Source organism: Tupaia chinensis, unplaced genomic scaffold (genome assembly GCF_000334495.1).
Source record: "Tupaia chinensis unplaced genomic scaffold, TupChi_1.0 Scaffold149922_1, whole genome shotgun sequence".
Classification (NCBI taxonomy): Eukaryota; Metazoa; Chordata; class Mammalia; order Scandentia; family Tupaiidae; genus Tupaia; species Tupaia belangeri.
Genome location: NW_006209766.1, coordinates 1,898,740 through 1,913,945, shown reverse-complemented (window position 1 = coordinate 1,913,945; position 15,206 = coordinate 1,898,740). Strand labels below are relative to the sequence as shown.

The 15,206-nt window shown below is 53.5% G+C and overlaps 3 protein-coding genes across 4 annotated transcripts in view; 1 reads left to right on the top strand and 2 right to left on the bottom strand.

The window, feature by feature from the left end:
- Positions 1-1,771, top strand: part of POLR2I (RNA polymerase II subunit I) — a 28,851-nt gene extending 27,080 nt beyond the window's left edge. Inside the window, exons 1-6 of one of the 2 annotated variants that reach the window (XM_006171689.3) lie at positions 284-693; positions 779-833; positions 1,085-1,158; positions 1,248-1,322; positions 1,401-1,452; positions 1,670-1,771. In XM_006171689.3, the coding sequence (XP_006171751.1) occupies positions 635-693; positions 779-833; positions 1,085-1,158; positions 1,248-1,322; positions 1,401-1,452; positions 1,670-1,732 (378 nt within the window). In that variant the 5' untranslated portion in view covers positions 284-634 and the 3' untranslated portion in view covers positions 1,733-1,771. Of the gene's footprint in view, positions 1-283; positions 694-778; positions 834-1,084; positions 1,159-1,247; positions 1,323-1,400; positions 1,453-1,669 lie in introns of those variants that run through there. The other variant, XM_027769534.1, reaches the window with a different exon arrangement.
- Positions 1,772-1,777: 6 nt separating this feature from the next.
- On the bottom strand, positions 1,778-3,711 carry OVOL3 (ovo like zinc finger 3). Its single transcript, XM_014585421.2, has 4 exons — positions 3,564-3,711; positions 3,424-3,488; positions 2,514-2,715; positions 1,778-2,034 (listed from the first exon to the last, which is right to left on the bottom strand). Exons 1-4 carry the CDS (start codon positions 3,655-3,657, stop codon positions 1,826-1,828), a joined length of 570 nt encoding a protein of 189 aa, XP_014440907.1. The 5' UTR covers positions 3,658-3,711; the 3' UTR covers positions 1,778-1,825.
- A 4,610-nt stretch (positions 3,712-8,321) lies between these two features.
- Positions 8,322-15,206, bottom strand: part of WDR62 (WD repeat domain 62) — a 63,951-nt gene continuing 57,066 nt past the window's right edge. Inside the window, exons 23-33 of the mRNA XM_006171685.3 lie at positions 14,553-14,771; positions 12,834-12,961; positions 12,394-12,476; positions 12,132-12,242; positions 11,737-11,874; positions 11,226-11,337; positions 10,955-11,096; positions 10,813-10,873; positions 9,998-10,669; positions 8,778-8,935; positions 8,322-8,683 (exon numbers count right to left, since the gene is read on the bottom strand). Of these exons, the coding sequence (XP_006171747.1) occupies positions 8,420-8,683; positions 8,778-8,935; positions 9,998-10,669; positions 10,813-10,873; positions 10,955-11,096; positions 11,226-11,337; positions 11,737-11,874; positions 12,132-12,242; positions 12,394-12,476; positions 12,834-12,961; positions 14,553-14,771 (2,088 nt within the window). The 3' untranslated portion in view covers positions 8,322-8,419. The remainder of the gene's footprint in view (positions 8,684-8,777; positions 8,936-9,997; positions 10,670-10,812; positions 10,874-10,954; positions 11,097-11,225; positions 11,338-11,736; positions 11,875-12,131; positions 12,243-12,393; positions 12,477-12,833; positions 12,962-14,552; positions 14,772-15,206) is intronic.

Below are 15,206 nucleotides of genomic sequence, written 5' to 3'. Positions count from 1 at the left end.
CCGCCCCCCCCCCCCCCCCCCGCGGCTGCTGCTGGGATATCAGTCCCGCCCTTTGCTACCTGAGCTGGCCAATCCATGCGCTCCCGAAGGGAGGCCGGCCAATCGCCGCCGTCCCTTCTCCACCGCCAGGAAGAGGGCGCTCCTGTAGGCTTGAGCAGGCCCAGCCAATCCCGGGAGGGCTTCCATGGCTGGCAGGTCTTCCAATAGCCGCACTGGAAACGGCAGGGGAGGGCTGGCGGAGGCTGAAGCCAAGAGAAGGACTGGCAGATTATTCTCGTCCACGAGGACTGCACTCGCGCATGTGCACTGGGCCTTAAACCAAGCTATGCCCATTGCCTTCCTACTCAGCGTTTGGGGCTTAACGCCTTACGTTGAGCATCGTTTTCCGGCCTTTTTACGAGATTTATACTATCCTATATACTTATACTGAGGAGACGAGGCCCAGCAATTGTTTAAATGCCCTAGGACATCAAAAGACTGAAGCAATCGAGCCTCGGCCGCTGGAAGTTAGTGCCTGCGCTCAGCTCCGCCCCTCTTTCGGCGAAGCAACTAAGCATGACCCTCCCCGCGACCTGTATCGCGGCAGAGCTAGCGGGGAGCAAGCGCGGAAAAGCTTGGCGGGCGGTGTGTCGCCATGGAAGCAGATGGGACCTACGAGCCGGGCTTCGTGGGTATACGATTCTGCCAGGAATGGTATGGCCAGGGGAGCAGGTGTGGAACGAAGGGGAGCAAGGGCTGGCTCCAGGGCTATCCCCTGACCTACCCCTCCTCCCCACAGTAACAACATGCTGTACCCCAAGGAAGACAAGGAGAACCGCATTCTTCTCTACGCGGTGAGCACGAACCCGCGGGGCCCGGTCTAACCCCACCGACCCACCGGTTCCTTCCCCACCCCCTGTGACCCTTATTCCCTGTTCGTCCCCGACATGCCCTGGTCTCGCCTCCTGACTAACCCCCAAGTGAACCTGTTTTGACCGTCCCCGAGGTGACCAGCCTCAAGACTCCATCCGGTAGTCCTCTCCTCCCGCCCAGGCCCTTCGGGGATCCCCCTGTGACCCCCGCCCGTATACTCGTCCTCTCGCAGTGCCGGAATTGCGATTACCAGCAGGAAGCCGACAACAGCTGCATTTATGTCAACAAAATCACGCACGAAGTGGAGTGAGTGGTGGGACCGAGCTTGGGGGCGGGAGTGTTGGTCAGGCAGGCCGGGTCAGAGCGTAATTATTCACACACCCTCATCCCCGCAGCGAACTGACCCAGATCATCGCAGACGTGTCCCAGGACCCCACATTGCCGCGGACGGAGGACCACCCTTGCCAGAAGTGAGCGGGCATCTGTTACTGGGAAGGCGGAGTAGGGAGGGATGGGGGAGTCAGAATCCGAGTGAGCCATCCCGTCAGGTGCGGCCACAAGGAGGCAGTGTTCTTCCAGTCGCACAGTGCCAGGGCCGAGGTGAGTGGCATGTCCGCTCTCTGGGTATGTGGGGCTTGGGCCTTTCCTGAGGTGGGAATACCCAAATTGAGGTGACCCAGACCGTTAAGGGTCGCCAGACCTTAACAATTTGCAGAACCCTTGTCTGCTATTGGGTGGAAGCCCTGCTGGGTGGAGGGTTCCATGCTTTGCCCTTCCCTGGGTCTAGACCCTTCCTAACCGTGGGTCCTTTTGCCAGGACGCCATGCGCCTGTACTACGTATGCACTGCCCCGCACTGCGGCCACCGCTGGACCGAGTGACACCCCCTTTGTTTCATGTAATAAATGTCTGGTTCTGTGTGCTGGTTTCCTGTGTTTATTTATAGCCTCATGGGAAAGCGTAATTAGGCAGTTTCAGGCAGCGCGGTGCAAGGCACGATGTTGGGCGTAGGCATCCGGCCGGGAGCTGGTGAAGCCGCAGTCCTCGCACACATGCAGCTTCTCCCGGCGCTCACGGTAAGCGTAGCTGGCTGGCTGCCCGTGTACCTTGGCGAGATGAGCTTCGAGGGAGCATCGTTGGGTAAATGCTTTCCCACAAGCTCCACAGCGGAATGGCCGGATCCCTGCTTAGAGTTAGGGTGGAGGGAGACAGGACAGAGGGCAATTTCCTATAGACTAAAGCCTCCCTACCTTGCCCTCCAATGTTGTGTTTCTGTCCTTCTTCCAAACTTGTCAGACTGTTCCTCTTGTCACCTCATTTGCTGCTTCCACCCAGTGCAATCATGGGCTGACACCTCTGTCCTCCCTGACCTCAGCAAGATGTTCTTTCCCCTGGGGTAGGGAATGAGGTGTTCCCTTGCATCCTCAATCTGAAACCTGAGTCCTGTAACACCAATTGTCACACTCCTCTGGAGGACCCTACCTTGATGCCACCTCAACCTACCCTCAGGGGTCTGAGGTACCCTGTATCTCCTGCCTTTTGTTAACTGTGTTCTCACCCCCTACACAAGCACTGGAATATCACATTTTGGGTACTTCCCTCCATTTCTTTCCATCTCTATCTTGGGCCCAGCAGCCCCTCCCCATCCTTGCCACTACTCACCTGTGTGGGTCCTCATGTGGCGCTTGAGATCGAAGGCGTCATGAAAGCCCTTGCCACAACAGCGGCACACATGGCGGCGTGCCGGGCTGTGACACTTGAGGTGTCGCGTCAGCATGCGCTGCAGTGGAAAGGCCTTGGGACAGAGTGGGCAACCAAGCGTGCCGGGGTTTCTGGGAGCAGAGGCCAGGGTGCCCTGCATGGGCTGTTAGGAACACAGGGTAAGTCCATCCAGCCAGATCCTGCCCCACTACCTTATCTGCAAAGAAGTCTATGGAGTGCCCAGAGCCAAGGAGGCCTCTGAAGGCTGGAGGCTGACTCATGGATACATGCATACTCTCCAAGGCCTTTCCTCTGGCCCCCATCACTCTTTATTTCTCCATAGCAAGTACCATCTTCCAACGTAATAACATACTTTTCTACTTTTGTCTATCCCTTTAGCCCCCACCAGAATATAAACCCCATAAGGGAGTGAATTTTTGTCTTACTCCTGCTAAATACTCAGCACCTAGAACAGTGCCTGGCCCAAATACTGAAATAACTGTGAGCACATTACATTTCTGCTTGTGCTTTCCTTCTTCCAATTCATGTGCAGCTGGAAATACCCCTCTAAGAGGCTCTAATATCCCTCATCCCCATCTCTCTCTTGTCTGATGTTCTGATCTGCTCCACTGGGTAATAGATCCCTTGGAGCAAGGACTGTGGCTGTCCAGCCTGGGAAAGTGGTGCTTAGGACAAGGCCTGAACTCCCTGCCCAGGAGAGGCATTTCTAGGAGAGAGAACAGTGGTGGAAAGGTCCTAGGGTTGGCCTTCATGTGCAAATAAATGGCTCAAGAAGTAGGGGGCTGTCAGTTCAGATGAGAGAGCAGGCAGGGGTGAAACCGAGTTGGGTCTTGGCCAGCTGCAGACTCACCGCTGCCCAAGGGTTCCCAAGGCAGGAAGACTGAAGTACCGGTGGGCCTCCTGGGCTGCTGCAGTCTGAAGAGAGAAGCCAGACAGGTGATGCTTTGCACCTCCCCTGCCCCTTACCTCCAAGCCTGATGAGGTGCCCACCTGGGATATAGGCATCTCCCCGGAGCTGGTCAGGCAGGTGGCCCCAGTTGGGTGGCTGTGGACGCCGACTCCTGACCAGGAAAGCACGGGGCATCACCTCGGGGATGGTGAGATGGCTCCACACAAACAGGCACTGCCTTCACCTCAGTCAGACCGTAGTCCCAGAACAGATGACAATCCCAGGTGGGAAGGTGGGGGCGGGCCATGGGGGAACCTCATTCTCTTCATGCAAATTTTGACAGGCCCAGCGAGCAGACTTAGCTGGCTCCAGTTACCACTGCTCTGAGGCCTGCGATTTACCCGCCTTATAGGTTTAGGTTCCTGAGGGAATGGGGGCAGACAAGCACTGACACCCCCAAGAAGGGCCAAGCAAGGGAATACAGGCCTAACAGCTCTTGGGAATGGGGGGGAAATCTTGGCCATAGGTGGGGCTGGGTGTCCCCCCATGGTATCCACTCAGCAGAGGACTGGGGTCCGTTTGCCAGGCAAATCAGTCACCACCGGACATCCAACAGCCTACTTGCTTATTCAAATCACTGCAGCTGTCTGCAGAAGGGGAGGGGGTGGCTGTGATTGCCTGTTTCAGCAGGTAGAATGGACCACAGACCTGCTAGGTAAGGGCAAAGTGAGGATCCAAGTTGTGCATCCTCAGACAGGAGGCTCTACCTTTCTGATCCAGAGCTGGTACCCTGGGCATACATGCACACGTGCCTGACATGTTTTTCAAACAGCCAGGGTCGGGATCCCATATGGTTAGCCATATGGGATCCAGCTCTCTTCATCAGTAGGCCATGGGGCCAACCCTTGTTTGACTTCTTAACTAGGGGCTAGGGATTTTGGACATTCCCCTTGCAGTTGTTTTGTCATTTACCCAACAAATTTCTGAGCTCTGACTATAGACCAGGCCTACCTCAGCACTGAAATGAATGCTTAAGTCAATGGTGTGACACACCAGTGACAACCCAGAATGATCAAGACTGTGAGGGGAAGCACAGGCAGTGGTCTGAGCCATGTTGGAGAAAACCCAGGGGGGTCTGGGAGCCCAGAAGAGGCTGCTGATCCAGCCTAGGGGCTCAGGGATGGAAGTCACTTGAAGAAGTTTTAGAGGAAAGGGGAGGGTGTTCCAGACAGAGGGACAGTCTGGCAAAGTCTTGGTTGGTAGCAGGAGAAAGAATATTCATTTCTTCACCTTGCCTGAAAGCCAGTCCCACTAATTCATTGGAAGCAAGGGAGACAGTGCTGAGGAGCTGCTCACTGAGCTTTGCTGTTTTCACTTCTACAGGTCATGTCTCAGTGAGCCTCAGTTTCTTCATCTGGGAAATAGGAACAAAAAGGCTCCCCATTACTGGTTTGTGTGGAAAATCTATATAGATCAGGGCCAGCATGTGGCATAGAGGTTACGGTGCTGGATCCCATATGGCCAGTGATGTAGTTGGAGTCCCAGACCTGGCAGCTTGCAAATCATGCTGGGCATATGCTTGTGTGCCAGAAAATTCTGAGAGGAGACTAGAGACCGTCCCCCACCACCACCCCCGGGTTAATTTCTCTCTCTCTGGCTAGTGCTCACAAAAGAAACAAAAACTATATATAGATCACATGGAGAGAACGCTTAGTGTGGAGTCTGTTGTGCAGCAGATATAGAAACAGGCAGGTGGTTAGGGAATCTGGGGGGAGGTGGCGAAGCCAGCGTCTGGGACTCAGTTGCCCCATCTATAACATGTATTTTTTTTTTCTTTTTAAAAAAGAATTATTTAATTTTATTTACTCATTTAGTTTAATTTGACCAGAGAGAGACAGAGAGAGTGAAAGAGAAAGTGAGAAAGCAAGCCACCAGGTTCCTGGACTTGAACCGTGGTCAGCCATGTGGGAGTGTCCAGCACCTTAGCCACCAGGCCACCTGCTGGTCCTCTATAACATGGGCTCTCAGCGGTGCCTCCATCTCGCCGTTGTTGGATGTGCAGCCATGACTAGTGTGCCTGGCACAGGGCTGGCAGCTCAGTACCCAGGAGCTGTCCTGACAGTTCCTGTGGAGGGAGGCCCAGGGTAGAGGCAGAGTGCAGGGGGCGAGTTGCAGGGAAAGATGACCAGGCACATAGTTGGGGAGAGTGATTTTGTTCTCAGATGCTTAGTCCTCTGTGCCCACCACTATGGGGCATCTGTGTTCCGTGCTGTTGTAGGGAGGAAATGCAGTGCCAGGTATCTTCATTTGCCCCCAGATACTGCTCTGTCCTGTTCTGCATTACTCCATGTCCCCAGAGGCTGACTGGGTGGGCTCTGGGTCACCTCTGCCATGGATCACTTCTGCCATGCCCCATGGCTTCCAGGAGAATTTGGATGACGGGTGCCCCACAGGAGATGTGAGAGTAAGTTCAAGGTGATTTTCCTAACTCTCCTACAGGATTGCAAGACCCACAGCTTCCCTCAGGGCAATCCTTAACCAGGATTTGCTCTTCTAGGTTTTCTTTTCTGCCTTGTGGCCTGGGGACAGTGACGGCTGGGGTCCTATACCAGTCCTGGTGGTTTCCCTAGTCCCTGGCCACTCCTTTGCAAATGAACCCTTTGTTGAACTCTCTGGAACATCCTACAAAAGCACGCTGTTTTCCTATTGGGACACTATCGGTTCACCAATCACATGCACACATACATACTCCACCTCTGATGGTTTTATTTTCCTCATTTTTAGAAAAATGTGCTATAAGGGCCAGCAGGTGGCATGGTGGTTAAGACGCTGTACACTCCCACATGGCTGACCACAGTTTTGAGTCCTGGACCTGGTGGTTTGCTTTCTCACTTTCCCTTTCTCTGTTTCTGTGTGTATCTCTCTCTCTCTGGTCAAATTAAAAATAAATGAATGAATAAAAATTTTTTAAAAAAAGAAAAATGTGCTATAAAGCATGTGTGCTTCCACAGAGAGAGAGAGAGAGCAAGAGAGCGAGAGGAGAGTGAGCACTCTCCAGGGGATGACCATGGTGCAATTCCTACTCTTCCATTCTCTCAGGATTTGGGGTATGCATACACATGTGTATGGAATGTTTTTTAAGCCATCTAGTCCAGGACTTGAACCACTAACCATGTGGGATCAGACTGCCTTAACCACACCAGTGGTTAAGTGGTGTGGCCCTTCACTTATTTATTCTTTTAAGTGGCCCTTCATTTATTTATCCTGAGTACATTACTGCTGCTGCACTTCAGTCAGCCCAAGCAGTGGTTTCTTAACCGGGTAGCTTGTCCAGGGAGAAAGTCTTGTCCTTCTAGGGCTAAAGAGCTTGGCCCTTGGGAAAGGGGAGTGGCAGACACTGGATCTGTTTTGTCTACCAGCCACCCTTCTTGGTTGCTTGAGAGAATCCAATTTTGTTTGAGCAGCAACATGGCCAGGACAGGAAAGGTGGTCCAAGCAGATCAAGCAATCTCCATTCCTGTGCCCACGACTGATCTGAGGGAAAGGCCTATGAAGAACATACCTTTCCTGCTACCCTGCCAGCTACCCTGTTTCAGGCCTTTGGCCCTGGTTGGATGAAGGTGTACTGCTGCGTGCTATAGCAGCTGTGTTGCAATGAGGCCCTTAGCTGGAGGGTGAAACTGACTCAGAGGGTGGCAGAGCGGAGAAAGAGCCAACCCCATGATGTCATAATTAAGAACAAACATCCCTACAGCATGGGCCCTCATAACCCAGGTGTTTGCTATTTGGACTTGAAGGCTTCACTGTGATATAGGGTGGGAATAAAGTAATTCCATGAGGGACAGAGGGGGTCTGGACACCAAACCTTGCCTCATGGATCTTGGGAGATGGTGACCCAAATAGGCAAGGGGGTCTGCAATCTTGCAGTACCTCCCTCCAGACAGAGGTTGAGGTGGCCTCCAAGTTCTGGGCCACCTAGACCCTTTAAACCAGGGAGAGGGCCTTGACAAAGAGTGCTGGACATTTATCCAAACACCAAGAGTGGGGATTTTATTTAGAAAACACTGTTGCGTTGTGAATGTTTCTTGGCCTTGAATGTCATTAAGCAACAAGACCTTACCTAGAGGAACCTCCATTGCTCCTCCCACCTCATCCACCCTCTCCCCCCACTCCCTGTAGTCAAGCCATCCTGGCTTTGCTGTGGTCCGTACAGTGTTTGGTCTCCCCACAGGGCCTCTGCATTGGCCAGTTCTGTCTACCTGGGGAGGTTCTTGAGATGTCCTTTATTAAGCCACAGTTCAAATGTCACCTCAGAAAGGCCTTCCTGGACTCTTGCTATAGATTGAATGCTTGTCCCTTCCAGAACTTGGGTTGCAATTTAATTGTCAAATGTAATAGTATTGGAAGGTGGAGCCTTTAAGAAGTGATTAGGCCATGAGGGTTTTCCGTAATGTCTTGAAACCAGGCCTTCAGGGGGCTGGGTTCCCTCTTGTTCTCACTTGCCCTCACACTCTTGCCCTTTTACCTTCCTTCAATCATGGAATGATGTAGCAAGAAGGTATCTCACCAGGTGCTGAGCAAGGACCACCCAGGAGGGGGAGGGGGAGAGGAAGGGGGGGAGGGAGAAGCAGCTCAATGGGCTACAGACAGGCCGTGGGAGAGGCCAGGCCCAGGGATCATCATTGCCGCAGTTCTCAAACTTCTTGGGAATGGTGGTCCCACGCCCCTGGGGACAGAATCCTGGAGCAGTGCCCAGCTTCAGCAAACGCAAGAACCCTGGGTTCATCCTTCTGAGCGTCACCATCTACCCTTTCCTCTCTGCATGCACCTGAAGGGGGCTTTGCAGATGGGCCGGGACAAGCACCAGGACCGATTTCTCCAAACTGTCAGTTTATTTGCGTATGACACCTATTTCTTCAGAAGCAGCAAGGCCATGTGGAGGGAGCACCGCTGGCCCTCAGTCCCCCCGCGCCTTCCTTCGAACGGCCTGCACCAGCAGTTCTGAGTAGTGTTCCAGCAGGGCATGCAGGTCTTGGCTGGCCAGGGGACACAATGAGGGTTGGGAGGAAGGACTTGGGCTGGGCAGGGCTTGGGCTGGGGTCACGTCGGTCCCAACCAGGAAGTCGTTAGCCTCCAAGTGACTGCGGATCCACAGGAAGGTGGAGGCCAGCTCGGTCTGCGCCTGCTGTTGCTCGGCACCCACCTGCTGGCTGGAGACCAACTGGAAGGAATGCCAACCTCATCAGGGGCCACCGAGGCCAGGCGAGCCCATGAGGCCCCCTCAGCCCTTTCCCCGACCCTGGGGCTTGGCTTACCACATGGTAAAGATCAAGGGCTTCCTGGAAGGCCGTCTGCAGCCTGTGCATGATGTTCCCCACACTGCTCAGCTCAAGTGGAGCTGGGGACAGGACCTCAGCTGGCCCCCTGGGCTGCTCCCAGTGTCCAGGGCTGCTCCGGATCACACTGAGTGCACCTGGGGTAGAGAGGAGGGAGTAAGCATGACTATTGGGTCATTGTAAAAGTTATGATGCATCTTTGCATAGAAAAATGGGAAAATGCATGACTTTTCCGACGACCCAATACTTTCTGGCTGGTCTGAGAGGCCAAGGGGCTGGGCTGACACCAACTGCCATCTCTCTGTCTGGAATACTTCCTGCAGTCCCTAAGGCTCCCTGCCTACCTTCTGCAGGTCTGTGTTCAGAGGCAACCTTGTCTTTGAAGCCTTTTCTGATAACCCTGCTTAAAATTACACCCATTGTCCCACACCCTCCCACAGGCCCCTTCTCTTTACTTTGTGATCCGTGTGACTTTCCTGAGAGATTTTGTCTGGGCAGCTCCCCCAGTAAAGATGGCAATTCTTTGTAGTCTATATTTCCAGGGCCCAGACAAAGCCCAACGTGTCCATTAAAGTCAAAGAGGTCTTCAAAAAGTTCATGGAAAATGTGTATTATGAAAAAACTGCATGGATTTCCAAAAATTTTGCACAAAAACTCATGTTTTAATTTTATTTTCTTTTTAATTTGTTTAAATTTTTTTTTTTTAGAATTATTTTATCTAACTTTATTTATTTATTTATTTATTTTAATTTGAATAGAGAGAGGGACAGAGCGCGAGAGAGAGGGAAAATGAGAAAACAAGCTGCCAGGTCAGGGACTCGAACCACAGTCAGCCATGTGGAAGTCCAGTGCCCTTGACAACCACGCCACCTGCCAACCCCTTATTATTATTATTATTATTTTAATGTGACTAGAGAGAGACAGAGAGAGAGAAAGTGAGAGAGTAGGCCACCTGATCTGGAACTCAAACCGTAGTCAGCCATATGGCAGTCCAGAGCCTTAACCACCATGATACTTGCTAGTCGCTTTAATTTTCCACAAACTTTTTGAAATTCCCTTATATCTAAGTAAATGAATGAATGAAATGAACAAATAGCACAGTGACTGCGGCCAGGTCGAGCGCTCACCTTTGGAGCCAAACCACCTCACACACAGGATGAACATAGGGGACAATTTCATATCCCAAGGGTGGTACTCACCAGGGGTAGACTCCAGGAGGGAGACAGTGCTATCAGGGATGCCAGGCCTGGCCTCTGACAGCTGGAGGCTGTAGGAGTGGCCAGGAGGGTTGAGGGGCTCAGGGGCTGGGAGCCTTGGGAGAGAGGGAGAGTTGTGGAGCCTTAGGGCACTTGTATCCATGGCTCTGGGGGCTGGGAAGCTGGTTGTAGTGACCGTGACACCAGGCTGGGTGTCTTTGGGCTCCTGGGACCATCCACATCTGGCTGGCAGCTCCAGGGTGGGTGAGGGAAGCAAGAGCCTGTCACAGACACTTGACAGGGTCAGTCTCAGGCTGGCCCGGGCCTCATGATTACCCCAGGCGGGCTCTTGGCCTTTGCTGCTAGAACTAGGTGTTGCTGCGGCAATGGCAGCCTGGGGCTCCTGGCCCAGGGAGGCCAGCTCTCCCACAGATGCAGGCCTATGGAGGGGCATGGCTGGCTCAGTCATAACAGGGCCTTCACTGTCCCCAAGAGAGATGCTGTGTGACATTCTGGCATGGGAGCTGGCAGTGGTCTCCGTGAAGGCACAGGTGGAGGAGGCACAAACAGCCTGAGCTGGGCCTGAGGTTGGCACAGATGTGGGCGTCAAAGGCGTCCCGTCTGTAGGCAGCTCTGAGGAGGGGACACAGGACACCAGGCCTGTCGCACAAGGGGCTGTAAAGGAAGCAGATGATCGGTCTCATACCCCAGCCACAGAGCTGAGGGGCTGGCCCCCCAGGGTGCTACAGAGTCTGGATGGATACCATCCTCAGGGCAACTGGGAGCCCAGGGCTGTACCCTGGGATTCGGGTACTCACTCAGGGGGCACCAGGCCTCCAGGGTCTCGAGGGGTTCCCCAGCCTTCCTGGCAGAGAGGCCCTGCAAGGATAGCTCCGAGGTGAGGACAAGGCATCTTGGCTCCCCACCCTGTGCCTGGAGGGAGGTGGCCTCAATACTCACGTTGGTCCTGTCTGGGGAGGCGTAGCCAGTACCTGCTCTCGGGGGCTCTGCTCTGGTCTGGCTTCCCCCTGGGTCTGTGGCCTTGACCTCAGCAGACTTCACAAGGAGCAGGGGCAGCCGGGGAGGGACAGTGTGGGCGAGCCTGTTGGGGAGGAAACCAGGTAGGAGATGGGGAAGGGCAGTTTGCCTTGGGGCCCTGAGGGCCACAGCGCCATCTGGGCTGGGAGGACAGAAAGCTGCAGGGTGGGGAGAAGAATTTACTAGTTTCTACCTCGATGTCTTTTGCAAGCGTGACAGAAACTGGGCTGAGATGCTCAGCCGGGGGTTGAAGAATTCCTCGGCGTCACAGACCTTCACCTCTCTCAGCGACCCATGGAAAAGCTCTAGGGGAGATGCCAAGAAGGCCCTCAGAATCCCTCCTGCTGACCAGCTCTGGGCCTAGCAGACCCACTGACCAGCAGGGAGGTTCCCAGAAACCCCCATCAACAGATAGCCCCAGGCCCCTGGAGCCAATGGAGCAGAGGGAGGGAGAGCTGTGCAGCTCAGGACGTGAGGAAAAGGCATGAGCTCCTACCCACCCGTCTCCCTGCCCCAGCTCAGGACGTGAGGAAAAGGCATGAGCTCCTACCCACCCGTCTCCCTGCCCCAGCTCAGGACGTGAGGAAAAGGCATGAGCTCCTACCCACCCGTCTCCCTGCCCCACAGGGAAAGCCTTGAGCAGGGTAACCGGCTGTGCCCAGCTGGATGGACAGCCCCAGTGGGGCTCTGGGGTGGGGCCCTACCTTCAGGATGGCCATCAGTGAGCGTCTCAAAGTGGTGGCGGAGGAACTTCTCTTGCTCAGGAGTCTGGGGCAGGGAGCTGTTGGGCATGCCTGGCCCCAAGGGCCGGGACAACTCTTCTGCTGTGCCTGAGCACTCCCCTGAAGAGAGGCCGTGAAGGTGTAAGGGAGGGGACAGAAAAGCTATCAACACTATGAGTCACAGCAGACACCACCTGACATGGTGGAAGCTGGACTCGCCCATCACACACCCCGTCTCCACCAGGCTGAGAAGTCTCCCTGTCCTCCAGGTGAGGAGACGGGCTCAGTGAGGGCTGTGGGGCAGGAGTTATGTGCTGTGACCACCCCCCAGGTGCCAGGACCACACTGCCTTTGCCCACAGAACTGGCCCCGCTTACCTAGTGTGTGGGGCATTGTCATGACAAACTGAAGGTCTGGGTCCGGCCGTGGAGGGGAGGACTGGAGGGTGGTGAAGTTGCACTCTAAGTCAGCCTCTGACTCCCCAGAGTCTGAAGGAACAGAACGTGGCAGGGACCATGTCTGTTTTCTGTGACAAACTCTGAACTTTAGGAGGACTGGGTCAAGGTCACCATTGGTGCCCAGCAAGGGCCCTAGCTGAGTGAACACACTGTCACAGGGCCCCTGCCTCCCCTCACTTACCCTCGGGCGGGCTCTGATCCTTGGAGCTGACAGAGGAGACCTTGGCTTGCTGGTCTCCAGGCCCTGCCTCTGTCTCCTTGTCGCTGCGATGCCAGTGGGGATGAGAGGGCACAGTAACTTATACTGGTGGGAAACAACCGGCCCCCAGAACCCCTAGGCACTGCACCCTGCTCCTATCGGAAGCACTGCCTCGGCCTCTCCTACCTCCTCCAACTACACTTCCTTCCCCTAGGAACCTCTGACCCCTACCTGGGACCTGGGAAACAGGCTGTAGCTGAGGCCAGAAGACCGGGCTACTGCTCCTTCTGGGCCTGAGCCACTCTGTCCCACCCATCCCCAGCCCTTCAGGCCCACTGAGAGCAGAGAGCAGTTCTTCCAGGGTGTGCCTATCAGCTGAGGCTTCCTCTCTCCAACTAAGGCCCTGGTGAAAGGGCACCTACCTGTCTGTCCCTGTGACTGTCACTTCTGTCTCCAGGGAGTACGTGATGAGCTCACTGGTCTCAGAAGACTCCCTCTGTAGGGACAGGAAGGAGGGACGCCCACAGCCACTGTCCTGGGGACTCTCCGACTATAGGGTGAGGAGAACACAGCCATTCTGAGGTGGCCATGGCACCCAGCAATGGTGCTCAGTAGTGTACTGGCAGTGGCCAGAACCCCACTGCTGGACACTGAGCCAGGGCCTTGGTCCAGTGCTTGGCTCACCGTGAGCTCACGTGGCGTTTCCCCACATTGTCCATTCCTCTACAGATGAGAAACAAGAATGGCTCCAAAAGTAGTAAGTGAACCAACTCCAACCCTTTACAAAGCCATTTACATAAAGTTCAAGAATGGGCAAACCATTCCATGGTGGGAGGCCACATTGGGTGGGAACAGTGACTGAAAGGGGAACGGGGTCTTCTAGGAAGTAGAAAAAGCTATGCTTTGACTGGGTGGGGAATATACACCAATTATACCGGGGATTCATCAAGCTGTACACCTGTGGTTCATGCCCACTACTGCATGTATATTACACTACAATAAAGAAGAAAATTCATGTAACAGAATAAACAAGAATTTGGTTTGGAGGTGCCCATGGGTGGCGTGGTAATTGGGGTGCTGGACTCCCACATGGTTGATCATCGTTCGAATCTTGAACCTGATGGCTTATTTTCTTACTCTCTCTCTCTCTGGTGAGTGCATGTGACCTATAGCAAATTAAATAATAATAATTTAAATTAATTCTTTGAAAGAAAAAAAAAATTTGGCTTGGAAAAGAAGACAGTCGGAGCCTAAGGTTGCTTGTGCACCTCAAGGGTCTGGGCTCTGTTTATAGCACCGGGTTCCTGTGAAAGCCCTCTAAGGCAAAGGAGACTGTTAGAAGCATTTTTTTGAAAACTAAAGCCCAGAGAGGCTAGTCTCTTTCTCCAGGTCACAGAGTCAGGGAGGGTCAGGGCTCTATCTACTCACATGTGCCTCACTAGGTACATACCTTTTCTAGGGCCCAAGCTCTTAACTTCCCAGGGAGTCTCTGTCTATGCTAAGAAGCGGCAGTGGGTCTGGGGTTCACTCTCTTGTCTTCTACCATCTCAAGTAATCCTCTTTGTAACCCTGGGCTGGCACAATCAGGTCTATATTCTTTTTCTTTTTAAAGAATTATTTAATTCATTTTATTATTACTATTTTTATTATTACTTTAAAATTTGCCATAGGGCACGTGCGCTTACCAGAGAGAGAGGGAAAGTGAGAAATCAAGCTGCCATGTCTGGGACTTGAACCATGGCTGACCATGTGGGAGTCCAGTGCCTTAAACACCACGCCACATGCTGGCCCCTCTTTTTCTTAATTTGCTAGATAGCATGTGCCCTCACCAGAGAGACAAACAGACAGAGAGAAAGACTGTGCCCCCAATGGGATGTGGTCATGCTATAATCACGTCTCCTCCATTTCTTTTATCCTGTTGGGGTTTTGGGCACACACATATAAGTGTCTGGCATGCTTTTCAAGCCACCAGGGCTGGGATTCATACCATGCAGTAGACCATATGGGATCTGGCTCCTTTAACCACAAGTCATGGTGGCCAGTCCAGCTCCATTTTCAAAATGAGGAGGATGAGGCCCCACGTCCTAGCTGGGCAGTTGTGGTACAGGGTCGTAGGCTGGGCTAGGGCATGTGCTATGTACCTCGCTCAGAAGGCCTGCCAGGTTCTGCGGCTCCACTGTATCCAGAACGGAGTTATCCAGGCTCTCAGGCTTCATGGGGGTGAAGTAGCAATCCAGGTCCTGGGCGTCCAAGATGGTCTTGAGAGGCTCCTGGTCGGCCCGCTCTGCCCAGCGGCCATGTGGCTGGTAGCTGCGCTTGGCATGAAAGGCCGAGCCATCCGCCACATCGTCGTCTCCTAGCTTGAGGGACAGGGGACGGTCAGTCAGTCAGCCCAGTGCTCACCATCTCCAGCAAAGGCCGCGGATGCTGCACAAGCCTCAGCCAGACTGTGGACGCTAAACACCACTCGGAAACCACTTGCAGGTACAGATCCCCACCCTGAAGCTTTGTCTTCAACAACAGCACACACAGCTCTACATCCCTGCATGGGTGTTTAGTAGGTATTTTTTTAAGAGAGATTTTTGCTATAGGGTAAGTGTGCTCACCAGAGTCAGTGAGAAATTGCCCCCTTGGGGGACAGCCATGCCGCAATCCCTTCTCCTCCATTCTCCTCTCAGGATTTTGGGCACACATGCCCACATGCCTGGCATGAGTTTGTTTTTTTTTTTTCCTTTTTTTAAAAGAATTATTTTATTTAACTTTATTTATTTATTTTAATTTGAGAAGAGGGTAAT

What these genes read in the sequence shown, in the direction of transcription:
- OVOL3 (XM_014585421.2), bottom strand. Translation starts at nt 3,657, where the DNA reads ATGCCCCGTGCTTTCCTGGTCAGGAGTCGGCGTCCACAGCCACCCAAC. An exon ending in GGGAGATGCCTATATCCCAG is followed by an intron (nt 3,489 to 3,563) that starts GTGGGCACCTCA and finishes TTCTCTCTTCAG; the next exon opens with ACTGCAGCAGCCCAGGAGGC. An exon ending in TTGGGAACCCTTGGGCAGCG is followed by an intron (nt 2,716 to 3,423) that starts GTGAGTCTGCAG and finishes TGTTCCTAACAG; the next exon opens with CCCATGCAGGGCACCCTGGC.